Here is a 13,978-nt window from a genome sequence, read left to right as displayed (position 1 = left end):
GCCCATGTGCTACTGGGAACCAACGTGGAGACAGCCACATACAAGGTATATACTTTAATCCTTGTATTAGCCAACAATTAAAACACATTCAAAACACTCTTAAGGACCATACATTCTGAAAATCTTCAAAATTTCTGAAATGCTTCTGGATGTAAGCTAAATAATCTTTTGCTCTGGAACATTGGCTTATACCCAGGATACTTGGGCATACATGCAATGTCACCTCCAAAAAGGAGGTCTGAGTGCCAGAAAGGTGAACCAGAAAAGGCCAACTTCAGTTCTCTGGCATGGGAAGGAGACCAGTTACAGCTAGTTGTGGAGAAGTGGAGCAGAAATGCAACTATGACATAAAAATTTAAAAGGTTGCTTTTTGACTGGCAGTTTAGTCTGAAACTGATTATTGAAAATACCATTTATGGGGCTGGAGATATAGTACAGCGGGTAGGGCGTTTGCCTTGCACGAAGCTGGCCTGGGTTCTATTTCCAGCATCCCATATAGTCCCCTGAGCACCACCAGGACTAATTCCTGAGTGCAAAGCCAGGAGTAACCCCTGTGCATCACCAGGTATGACCCCAAAAAAATTATATTTGGCTTATGAGAATAAAGAGACATAAAAAGAAAAACCTGATTTTTTCCCCAGATTTAGACACATAACGTGAACTTAGTTTTACTTTCAAACTATCCTTTTCGTGAAGTTTTATGCTTAAGTGAACCTCATAATAATATAACTGCAAATTAAAAAAAGGAGATTCCATTTTTTTAACCTACCGGCAACAATAAAAAGGTTTAACATATTGTTGTGAAGGTATAGGACAGAAATTCCAACATATTGTTAACATACTGTTTAACATATTGTTGTGAACCACGTATAGGACCTCTATAGCAAATAGATGTCACTTGTATAAAAGATGAAGAGAGGGGCTTAAAAGATTGTGCATCTCCAGGCACAGCCCTGGAGGGCCTAGAGCACCTCTGAGGTGTCCTCAGCACCAGAGGGTCCTCAAATTTAACCTCTGGTCCACTGGACAGAAAAGTATCAAGGCATTCTCTAGGCCTTCTGATTACCACTTGGGAGCATATCCCCCACAAATGAAAGATTAGTCATTAGTGCTACTTGAAAATAAACTGAGGGGCTGGAGCGATAGTACAGCGGGTAGGGCGTTTGCCTTGCACACAGCCGATCCGATTGGATCCCCAGCATCCCATATGGTCCCCCAAGCAACGCCAGAAGTAATTTCTGAGTGCAGAGCCAGGAGTAACCCCTGAGCATTGCTGGGTATGACCCAAAAACCAAAAAAAATAAATAAACTGAAAGTCCAATAATGGTAAGTTATGGTACATCCACAATATGAAAATGTGCTAAAATAAAACACCACAATGCAGAACAGTACATGTAACTAAATATATGCCACAAAACTGCTGTATTGACTATCAGAGCATCAATGCATTTATGGAGGATGGGTGGTTTAGACTTTATACCTCACACCACATTTATACCATGTTAAGATCAGGGGTCTTAGTGCATTTTAGATTGACAAACTCATGCTTATACTAAGGAGTTTCTATATGAATTTACCCATAACAACTCAAGGAAATGAATGTACAAAAGACTATTTAAAGGAACAAAGTTTAATGTTGTTATCTGAACTGTGATACACAAAAGTGGCCCCTTTTAGAATAAAATTAACATTAGCCAGGAGCATTTTATGAAAAGCTTTCCAAATACAAGAGACAAGCCTAAAGAAAAAGAAATACAAGAATATTCAAATTAACCTAGTACTTTGAATACCAGAATGGAAAAAGGATAGAGGTTAAAGGTAGAATTTACCATAAAAAAGAATTTACCATAAATGTTACCAACAAAAACTTGCTCCCAAGATTCCTGCATATGGAGATTCCCTCCTATAACCTAAGCACTTCCCTGCCTTCTTTCCCCTCCTCTTAAATTTTTTCTAAATTAGGTAAGAAAAAGAAATTTGTTTTTCTGAAATGTCTCCCCTTAAGCCTGCACGTCCCATAACCCCAAATTTATGGGACCACACTAAGTAAGTCAAAACTGGAGTTTTGCTCCCAAATACAATAAGCAGGCTATACTATCAACTTTTATTCAGTTGCTTATATAAACTTAGAGTCAAAAGCATGACTTCAGGATCTGCGCTTTTTATGTCAAGAGCTTTAACTAAACAGTTTAAGGCCTCTTGTATTTTTCCACATTCTTTCAGTTCTTTTCCACGCTTTACAAGACTCTCATAGTCATCCGCTGTCTCCACTGCCTTCTCCTGGGGAGCATCACTGGACTGTACACCACACAAAGGCTCAGGGTCACCACAAGGTGGCTCTTGAGCTGGAGCATCAGGCTTAGGTGCAGTTAAGCAGCTGGCCTTAGTTTCTGAAGGCAGACTTTCTCTGGTAGGGGTTTCTGTCTCTTCTGGGGTTTGCCCTGTGTTTTCCTCTTCTTCCTCCAGATAATCTTCAACAGCTTCTCCTTCACTGTTGTCAAGACTTTCCTCCATGTCCTCCACATAGTCTAAAACCACATTAATAAGTGACCGCCTAGAAGCAAAGGAACTTCTTGACTTATTTATACTATCAGATATTTTAGGTGAAAAGAATCTCCCAGATGAGCTTTCAGTTTTGGGAGTTGAAGCGTCAAACTGTTTTGCAGATGAGAATTCAAAGGGGGATGTACTGAACAGATTTGTACTCACAGTCTCTTTAGAAGTATCTCCTTCATCTTCACTGTCTGACGTGATCCTTCTGGTTTTTCTTTTGGATTTCACATTCACTACTACTTCTGCCTCATCATCACTATTCAAATGGAGAGGTTCTGTGCTCTGTACTGACTCTGCTCTAGAACCAGCAGCAGAGCCACACAAGCTATTTTCTTTCTTAACATGCAGCAAAGAACGACTGGAAAAATCTTGTCTATTGTCTGCAGAGTCTTCCAAGAAAAGATTGAAATCACATGCATATTGCAGTGAAAATGCTGAAGTTTTCTCCATTAACTTGGCCTCATTTGCTTGAACATCCTGCAGATCACCCTGCAAGGAACTGTGGGGTGCTGAAAAGTCATGCGATTTTGTAGTAACAGATGCATTCAATTCTTCATTTTGATTTATATTTGTTGAAGAATTCATAGGCCAGGGACTGCAGTGATGTAGAATCTCATCATCTTTCAGCTGATCTAGATTTGTCTCCAGATCACCTCTGACTGATACTCTAAGTAAATCACTTCTCAGAGGCTTCACTCCCAGCGCTTCCTGTGTAGCCACCTCTACTCCTATTGCCTCTTCTTGCAGAGACTTGCTTTCAACTGCAAAACTTTCTGCTATTTCCAACACAGAGTCTCTATTAACTTCTTCACATTCACAGTCCTCGTAGAAAGTAGCAGCAGAATAACCATGGGATGTACTTTCACACGTACGCCTAGTCTTTTGCAAGTCAGATACATTCATCTTTAAGCTGGTGAGATCTTCTTTCGCACTCTTGTCTGGCAGATCATCAATGATGACACTTGCCAGTTGAGAAATGATTTCTTCTTCCTCAGTTTCACCAATAGTTATGGGAGGTGAAGCTGCAGTTTCACCAATAGTTATGGGAGGAGAAGGTGCAGGCTTTGGTATATTCGAGTGATGGCGTTTCATTTTTATATGAGGAAACATTGATTCTACCAGGCAAGTCCCCTCACTTTTTAGTCTTTCCTTTAGGAGCTCAGTATTCTGTGACTCAGATTCAACAAGAAATTGAGCTTTCTGAACCCTTTTTTGAATATAGTTGGAGTCTTTTATCATATCTAGCTCTTCTTTAACAGACGTGTCATGTATGAACATTAAATCATGGTCAGAGATTCCAGCTATTCCCAGAGAGTACAGGAATGCAATATGGTCATCTAATTTTTTATCAGATCTCCTCTGAGTCGCATGTAAAGTCTGAAGCTGCAGCTGGGTTGCTGAGGTCTGGAAATCCTCAACTGTAAAGAGCTCTCTTAATTCTTGTTTACTAAAATAGCGGAAAGGGTTCTTCTTATCGCCAGTTGTTTGTCTTACTATTGAGTCCTTGAAAATCTGCCTTCTGTATATTTTTTCCTCTACAGTACCGCAAGTAATTAGCCTGTAAACCACAACATTTTCTTTTTGTCCAATTCGGTACACTCTGTCCACAGCTTGAGCATCAGTTGCAGGATTCCAGCTAGGATCAAAAATGACCACTCTGCTTGCTGCCGTTAATGTTAAGCCAACACCACCCACTTGAGTGGTAAGCAGAAAAACAGAGTAATCTTTATTTTTCTGGAATAAGTCAATTCTTCTTTCTCGTTCCACAAGATGACTAATTGTTCCATCAATTCTCAGTGTCTTAAAGTGCCTGTTCCTTAAGAGGCGTTCAATGATGTTTAGGATTTGTCTTGATTGAGAAAACAACAGAGTTTGATGGCCTTCATCTCTCAGTCTCTTAAGAAGGTCCATTAGAAATATCATTTTCCCAGATTCTTCTATCAATGTTGTATCAGTTACCTGACTGAAATGGCCCCTATCAGGTAAATCCTCTCTTTCATTGTCCACAGAGAACTGACCAGCCTCTAGATTCAGCAAATGGCAAGTCCGTGCAGATAGCAGCCTAGGATGATCACACAGCTTCTTTAAGACACCTAACTCAGCTAAAGGTGATCGCGTCTCCATTAACAACTCCTTGATATGATCCAGAGATACGAACTTCCTATATATTTCTTCTTGTACAGGTACAAGACGTATCCAAATAATTAAATCATTTTTCCTGGAAAGGGAAGGCATTTCACAAATAGCATCGCTAGTTGGGTTCTTTACACTAAGTCTGACCTCTTGGTTGTGAGATGTTTTCTTCTGTACCTCTTCTTTAGTCCTCCGAAGAAAATAGGGTTTTATGATTGTCATTAAATTTTCAGATATTTTAAAACCCAAGGCTTTTTCCCCTGGGGTAGCATCCTTCTGTCTTGCTCTGGTAATAGGATTTTCATACTCCATTTTGAAAGTCCTTGATGTTCCGAGCAGGGATCCTTGACAAGCAAAATCAAACAAGGACCAGAGTTCTTGTAAATTATTCTGGACTGGTGTTCCTGTGAGGAGAATGCGATTGCTGGCAGGTATAAGACGAGCACATACTGCTGACTTGGTAGATGAGGTTTTAATTTTATGTGCTTCATCAAGGATGATATAGTCCCACACAAACTCGTGACCATTAAATCTTGAAAGCTGCTGCCAATTATTTATTAACACTTGATATGTTGTGATAATGACGCCATTCCTCTGCTGAACTCGACTGAGGTTTCTGCTTCGTTCATCCTTGCTAGGACCATGAAAAGTTTTGACTCTCATTCCTGGAGTCCACTTAACAAATTCTTTTATCCATGTGCTAATAAGACTTGTTGGTATAATCAGCAGCACATGATTCACAAGCGAAGCATCAAACATACCTGAAAGGAAAGCGATGATCTGAACTGTCTTCCCTAATCCCATGTCATCAGCCAAGATACCACCTTTTCTGCCATCCCTGTATAGGCTATACAGGAAAGCTACACCTTCCTTTTGGTGCTCAAATAATTGGTCATGCAATTCTCGATAAAGCAGCAGGCCAGAGTTGCACACATCTGTGAATTCATCACTTCCATTTTCTGCCAACTCTTCTAAGGCTTCCTGGATTTTCTGGATTCTGCTCATCACCTTTGCACTAGGAAAAATGTCCTTTGCCAAACTGAAAAGTTTAAATGCTTCTTGCAGATCTCCATTTTTAGCAGCTTCTTTGGCTTCTTTTACATATCTGTAAAAAAGAAATCAGGGGCAATATCAGGCACAGGTCAGGTTCTTGTATGCACAGGGACCAGAGTTCAGTCTGCCACACTACATGCCTGTGTTCCCCCTGCAAGCACCACTGGGCTTGAGCATTCTGTCCAGACCTAGTTGGCCATATTATCACTGGGAGTGGTCTCCAGGTCCCCTGAGATCTGTTTGGGAGGCCCCCAAAAAGTGTAAATAAAAACATATGTAGAAAAAAAGAAAGGGAAGATGGAACTTTGGGTCTAAGAACACTTTACAGCTCTTAGATTTAGATTCCCTTCTGGAATCTAAAGTGTGGTTGGGCTTTTAATATCCTCAATTCAGGATGGGAAAGATTACCATGGAAAACAGAAATGACAGCTGGCATCAATTTAGACACAAATGACCATCAGACACTTCCAGCAACACCTTCAAGCACAAGTTGTGGGAAATGTATGTGCAAAAAGCTATTGGTTCCATAGTATTAGGGCCGATACTGTGGTTCCACAGTATTTTCCACAAAGTTTTGGGGCCAGAGTTATAGTACAACAGCTACTGCGTTTGTCTTGCACACAGCTGACCAAGGTGATTTTTTAAATTTTTTAATTGAATCATCATGAGATAGCCCATTACAAAGCTGTTCATGACTGGATTCCAGTCACACAGTGTTCCAACACCCATCCCTCCACCAGGGTCCATTTCCCAGCATCAATGTCCCCAGTTTTCCTCCCATCACCCCCCAACTCTCCCTCCCCCACCCACCCCAACAGCCTCCTGCTTCTATGGCAGAGGGAGATCTGTTTCTCCTCCCTCTCCCTCCCTCTTTTTCTCTCCCTCCCTCCCTTCCTTCCCTACCTCCTCTCTCCCTCTCCCTCCCCCTCCTCTTTCCCTCCTTTTGGGTTTGCAATACTAGAAAGTTATCATGTATATCCCTTTACCTACTTTCAATACTGTCCTTATACAGCATGATCATTTCCAACTATTATTGTTCATACTGGTCCCTTCTCTCTGCTGATTGAGGTTTGATCCCCGGCACTCCTGAGCACTGCCAGGAGTGATTTCTGAGTGCAGAGCCAAGAGTAACCCGGGAATCATCAGGTGTGGCCCCAAATAAACAAAAGAAAAAGTTCTGGGGGAAAAAGTATTAAGTGGTTTTGTTTGGAGATCACACCTGGTCTACTCCTGGATCATGCTCAGGGTAGTTATCAGGGGAGACCACCATACCAGCAATGGAGCCTGGGGCTCCCGAATGCAAAGCGAGTACTCTGGCCCTTTCTGGGAGGAGTTGCACAGCCAACGATGCTCAGAGGTTACTCCTGGCTTTGCACACAGGAATTACACCTGGCAGGCTCAGGGGATTTATGAGATGCTGGGATATGAACCCAACCCAAGCCAACCTCATGCAAGGCAAGCATTTTATCTGTTGTAGTATCTCTCCTGCCCACTGCTCCAGCCCCTTGAATCATCCTTTCAGTTTCCTGATTTTGTAAGATTTTGAAGCCTATCTGGCAATGCACAGTACTCATAGCTCTGTGCTCAGAAGACTATATGCACTGAGAGGGAAACAATCAGGGTGAGCCACAAGCAAAACAAAGCCCCTGAATTATCTCTCTGACCCCAAAGTGATATTTTTGTTACAACCAACCAACCTATATTGTGGGAACACAGAAACTGAAAAATTGTGTGGGCCCTTCTCAGGTTTTATTTTTCTGAATCTCTGTGATACACGTAACGTAACATAATCGGATCACTCCGTCCTTAAAATTCTCTCCACCCAGGGGCCAAGAGTTAGTGTAGCATTTAGGGAGCATCCCTATCTCTGACAACATATGATTCCCCTGAGCATCACCAGGTACAGTGTTAGAAACCCCTAAGTCCCTCCAGAGTGGCCCACCCTGGCAGCGCATGGCCTGAGCAGCAATGCATCCACAGACCCTTACATTGAACCACTGGCCAGGTTGGCCAAGAACTGCTGGTGGAGCCTCCAGGGCTTCCTGAGCAATGCTTGAGAAATGCCCCACAAAAAAATTTCCACTAGATTCCCAGAGTCCTCCTGATTTCTTCCTCCATCATTGGCCACTTCACTGTGTCCTTTATGGATTATTTTTCTTCCTCCTAGGGGAAGGAATCCCAGACCAGGGTGCCCAGCCCACTTATTTTTATAGGGGCCATAGCTATCAGTGCCGGAGACCAAGGGCCACTCCCAGCAAAGCTCAACTTTGTGGTGCACTGATTGGAGGCCACCTGGTGTACACAAGGGACTATGTGGTGCTGGGGACTGAACTCAGAATCTCTTTGTCCTTGAGCTATTTCACTGTCCCATCACTTTTTTTCCTTTTGGAGGCAATACCCAGTTGTGCTCAGGGACCACTCCTGGTAGAGCCTAGGGAACCATACATATGCAGTACCAGGGATGGAATGTAGGCCAACCCAGTGTCCCACTTCACCACCTGGCCCACTGTTTTCCTTTACTCTCTATTCAGTGGTTCCCAAAGTTTCTACTTCCTCCTCAGTGCTCATGACTTCCAGAATGCTTTATCCAACTCAGATCTTATCTTTCAGTTCTAGTCTAGACTCATATCCAGAGCACCAGACATTACCATTTCCAAGTCTCACAGGTACCTCAAATTTAGTCCAGATTTGAAACTCACTATACTATTTCCCCATCTAAAATATGCTTCTTCACTTATTTGTACGAAGTAAGTGACAATGCCATTCACTTCACCATTCAAGCTGTGGATTTTTTTACCCCAACTCAAATGATTCATGCTTATTTCTATCCCCTCTAATAGCTCCCCCCCCACCAGATAGAGCCTCAATTCCTAACTTTCTCTCCATGTCTACTTCAACTATGGCCTAAGTCACCATCACTGCATAACTGCACCTTCCTTCTCACTGGTCTCCCTACATCTGCTCTCAATCACACCAACAAATTCTGTACATAGAAGTCAATGATACTATTGTAAGGCATAAAAGAAACAGGGTCAGAGACATAGTACAGTGGTCTATCTTGCTAATTAGGCCAGAGCTTGCCTTGCATGTGGCTGGCCTAGTTTCAATCCACAACACTCCATATGATCCTCCAAGTTTGCCAGGAGTGATCCCTGAGGATCAAGCCCTAATCACACCCAGGTGTGGTCCAGAAAACAAAAAGGGAGTGATTCCTGAACACAGAGCCAGAAGTTAAGTCCTAAGAACTGCTAGGTATGGCCCAGGAAAACATAAAATTAAATGAAATGAATAACATTCCTCTCTTAAAATTCCTCAGTGGTTTATGATCAACTGATTAGGACATCAAAACTGAAGAACTGTATTTTCAACTGGACAGCCAAACGCAAAATATGGCCCCCTGCCTCACTACATATAAAACTTAACCAAAGACATATTAATTTTAAAATTTTTTTACTGAATCACTGACATAGACTCTTACAAAGCTGTTCACGATTAGGTTTCAGTAACAGAGTTCCAAAACACATTCCTCCACCAGTGTACATTTCCCAGCATCAGTGTCCCCAGTTTGCCCCCATCACACACCCCACACACAAGCCTGCCTCTATGGCAGGCACTTCCCTTATCTTTTTGTCTCTCACTTAAATACATGGGCTAAAACTATGTAATACCAAACACACAAGTACTCAAAGGAAAATATAAATTTTTCACCAAAGTACAGTGGGTAAGGGTTGCACATGACCCTCCTGGATTCAATACCCGGCATCCTATATGGTCGCCCAAGCACCGTTACGAGTGATTCCGGAGTACAGAGCCAGGTGTAATCCTGAACACTGCCAAGTATGGCCCCAAAACAAAAACAAATAAAAAAAGAAAGTTAAAAAATAGAGCTGAGGAGGGGGCTGGAGCAATAGCACAGCGGGTAGGGCATCTGCCTTGCACGTGGCCGACCCGGGTTCAGTTCCCAGCCAGGGGTAATTCCTGAGCGCAGAGCCGGGTGTGACCCCCCCCCAAAAAAAAAGAGTCGAGGAGATATAGTACAGGGGCTAAGAAATTTGCTTGCAACTGCATCAACTTCAATTCTGACTTAAACCCCAGAACCAGGAGAGATAGTACAATGGGAGAGTACTTTCTTGCACTTAGCTGAGCTGAGGGTTCAATTCCCAGCACCATAAATAGTCCCCTGAGCACAATCAGAAATAGGCCTTGAGCACATCCAGGTGTGGGCTAAAGCAAAAAAAAAAAAAAATTCCCAGCAACACACGTACTCAGGGGTGAGCACCACCAGGAGTCACCTCTGAGCATAGAACCAGAACAACAGCCTATGAACACCACCACATGTGACCCTAAACACCACCACCCACAAAGAAAGAGAAAATGAGAAGAAGAGAGTACAGAAGGTAAGGCAATTGCCTTGCATGTGGCATGTATCCTGCCCGCACAGCAGAGTCTGGCAAGCTCCCTATGGCGTATTCAATATGCCAAAACCCAGTAACAATGATGATTCTCATTCCCCTGACCCTGAAAGAACCTCCAATGTGGCACTTGCTAAAATCTCAGAGCTAGGACAAATGGAGATGTTACTGGTGCCTGCTCAAGGAAATCGACGAACAATGGGATGACAGTGATTCAGTGATTCCCTCCCTCCATCTCTTTCTCCCTCCTCTATCTAACACACCTATGCAATCACACACACAAATACACACATGAAAATTATAAAGGTAAAGGTAAAGGCCCTCCCGTTGATCATCGATTTGCTCGAGCGGGCCCAGTAACGTCTCCATTGGAGACTTTTGTTGTTACTGTGTCTGGCACATCGAATACTCTCGGTAGCTTGCCAGGCTCTCCGAGAGGGACGGAGGAATCAAACTCGGGTCGGCCATGTTGGCCGCGTGCAAGGCAAACGCCCTACCCGCTGTGCTATCGCTCCAGCCCTATGAAAATTATAAATCCTAAAATTCTGGATTATGGATTTATTCTGTGTTTATATTTAACACATAAAATTTCCATCTATTTTTCTTTCCCACTAGAATACAAGGACATGCTTATTGCAAACCCCAATAGACTCTGTAACCAAGCATTTGGTAGGTACTTGCTGAAGGTGTGGACTGATAAGATCAGGATATTCAGAAAGTTGAGAGAAAATAACCAACTTTCACAGGACAACAAGCCTGGAGCATGTCTTTGAAGATGTCTGCAACTGTCCATCAAAGCTGATAGCTTTAGCAGTTTTCCACTAACAAAATACTAGCAGATAAAACATGCCTGACCACCTAAAGCTTGGCTTATGATGTAAAAAACAGCCTTGACTAGATGGAACTGGAGGGCATCATATTAGGTGACATGTGACAAGTACTTAATGATCTCACACATCTATAGAGAAATAAAACAAGGGAACAGGTAATACTAAATGAAGACAAACCCTTGGTGTTTGATTGCAAAACTTGAGATTATCAAGCAGTGTGAGTGTGGGTGTGGGGGTATGGTGAGGAATAGGCAGATACAAATGAAGTAAAGGTTGAAGGATCTTTGGGCTGATAGAGGTCCAGTAATCTTGTACATCAAAATCATAAACAGAAAAAAAAGACTGCATAAAAGACAATTCATTAGGCAGAATTCAGAAAAAGTCACTTGAACATTAATACAATTGTAGTGCTTTAATAAGCACCATTGTTTAAATATAGCCCGCCATAGAGCTACTAAAGATCTCAATGAAAGAACTTGAGCATAGTCTTAAGAACCAGCAGAGTGTAGAGCCTGAAACATAACTGCTCTTAAATTAGCTCTAATGAGAGGTAGCACGGAGATAACAATCTGTAGGATAACGTGTAGGATATAACTCACAACCCTCCAAATTCCAGCCCCAAGTCAACGCCAAACTGATTTCAGCTGGAAGTCACAAGGAAATCAGCGGAGAGGCCAATGTCAGAGGACTTGCAGCAAAGACTTCTAGCTTCCTTTAACATATCATGAGGTCACATTAAGAACATTTCTTGGGGCTGTAGAGATAGCACAGCAGGTAGGGCATTATGGTCCCCTCAGCACCGCCAGAAGTAATTCCTGAGTGGAGAGCCAGGAGTAACCCCTGTGCATTGCCGAGTATGACCCAAAAAGCAAAAAAAAAAACCCATTCCTTGCCCTCTCTTACTGGTGTGGATTGGACAATGCCAGGACCCTGTGTCTGGATTCCTTACTTTTACCCCTCCTTGGAATTCACTGGTACTTCAGCTTCCAAAGGAGGAGGAATGACTTATTTAAAAGGAACACCTTTTCATTTCTCTCTAGGATATCCATTTGTATTGGAGCTCCCCCATGTCTCTTTCTCTGCTCCGAGCCATGGAGATGTACCAAACCCTGATGCTCAAAGTCTCTGATAACTTACAGAAAGTGTTTTTTCTCACACATAAGCTAAGCCACACATCAATGGCTGCCAGTAAACCTGATAATGACTGAGTTCCTCTGCGGAAGAACTACTGACAGAAGTTGATACTCCTGATCCAGTGCTCCTTGCAGTTCATCGAACTCCTAATAGTTGCTCCCCTGGGACACATTGCTGTGACCTCTACCGTTGCTGTTGCAGAAACAGCTCTTCAAACCCTGATCCAGACACATCATTTCTTTAAGACGTGACTAGATGATTCTCATTACACCTGATAGTGCAGAATAATTGGTCACTTTGCAAAAAAGCACTGCTCTGAGTCCAGGGATATGTTGAAGTTTTAGAACAACAAATGAGACTGTTTTGTAATTGAAATTGTCCCGCTATTTCCATCTTTTGCATTTTGTAAACAGAAAAGGGGGAGATGTAGGATAACTTTGGTTTGTCCTTTGTCCCTTGTGACAGGGAGTTTAGGTTTACTGAGTTACACCCATAGCAGTGCTCCCGAGGCACTCATATTCCTCTGAGTGTATCTTTAACCACTTCTCTGTGCTCTGCTTCCCCTATTAGCCAGTTAATCACCTATATCCCCTAATCAGACCCTATGACTTGTAAGGTCAGATTCTTCTAAGGACTCTGAATTTTGTATTAGTAAGTGAAATATTGCTTTTTTTCTCTTATGTCCTTTGCATTGTTTACTTAGAGCAATGTCCTTTTGTATAGACACAGGAAGACAGTTAATGCTATGTTTTTATAACGTGGGAGTTAACTGACTCCGAATAATATTTACTCATGGGCATCTGTCATATTTGCTCGACTTAAATCTCAGTTGCCCTTAGTTCCTAGCACCCCAAAGGCAGGGTCCTGATGAACAGACTGGATGGGCCCTGGCATCGAAACAGCACAGGCCAAACACCATAACACTAACTATAAGGTAAGAGCATGGTCACAGACAAATTCTTTCATGATCCAAAGAGAAACAACTGGATAAGAACCCTGCTGGGATTAGGAAGGACTAATCTGACCTGACGACTGTAGTCCAAGATCTGTAGCAAGATGTCCCCAGGAGAGCCATTTATACAAAATGACTGATATTACTAAGAAGCAGAATTAAAATGAATCTTTAAATGGTTATTGGACTAAGGAAAGGAGAAATGCACACCTAGATGGTATTTTGCCCTTAGGGGGATCACCTTGCTGGATGAGAATTTGTCCTAGAAGCTGCTTCCCCTAAGGGAAACTTTGCATCTGTTGATCATATAACCACACCTATGTGTAATTGCTACCCCAATCCCTCATGATTTGGGGGTTATATAACTAAGGCTGTAAGAATGAGCATGAGGAGGAATACAGGAATGTGTGAGACTGGAAGGAGGCCGAGGGAGATGAGATTGATCACCCACTGATCACCAACCAGCCTGGCCCTCGTTTCCTCCTTCATCCAACCACTGCCATCGGCCATCAGGGATGACAAAAGTGTGCCCAAACCACTGAAAAGAATACAGGCGGCACGAGAGCAGTGTGCTTCACATTTATTTATTGATTACACACAATCCTCACTGATGTCTCAGGAAATTCTCTTGGAAAATTCCCATGTCAACCAGCCAATGTTTACAGGTTCACATTTTGTGAATTGTAACCACTATGGTTGGAGGATAGCTTACTAAATTGTTCATCTGTGTATTAAGCATTTACCAAATGCCAAGCTAAACACTAGAGATAGAAAGCCAAGAGCCAAACAGGGCCCTCTCTTTGTGCAGCTTACAGTAGAAGAGTCCAAGATCAACAAGAATTACAGAAATCCTAAATTAGAAATAATGGCATCTTTCCAGGTGGTGTGCCAAGAGGTGACAGTGAACAGAG

General features: G+C 42.5%; 1 protein-coding gene across 1 annotated transcript in view; it reads right to left on the bottom strand.

The window, feature by feature from the left end:
- Positions 1-1,963: 1,963 nt before the first annotated feature.
- The window catches only part of ERCC6L (ERCC excision repair 6 like, spindle assembly checkpoint helicase), a 37,886-nt gene continuing 25,871 nt past the window's right edge, over positions 1,964-13,978 (bottom strand). The window contains exon 2 of the mRNA XM_056130137.1: positions 1,964-5,791. Coding sequence (XP_055986112.1) covers positions 2,098-5,791 — 3,694 coding nt within the window. The 3' untranslated portion in view covers positions 1,964-2,097. The remainder of the gene's footprint in view (positions 5,792-13,978) is intronic.

This window comes from Sorex fumeus, unplaced genomic scaffold, assembly GCF_029834395.1.
Source record: "Sorex fumeus unplaced genomic scaffold, SorFum_2.1 ptg000073l, whole genome shotgun sequence".
NCBI lineage: Eukaryota > Metazoa > Chordata > Mammalia > Eulipotyphla > Soricidae > Sorex > Sorex fumeus.
Note: the sequence above shows the minus strand (reverse complement) of the source record. Positions and strands in the feature narration are given on the sequence as shown.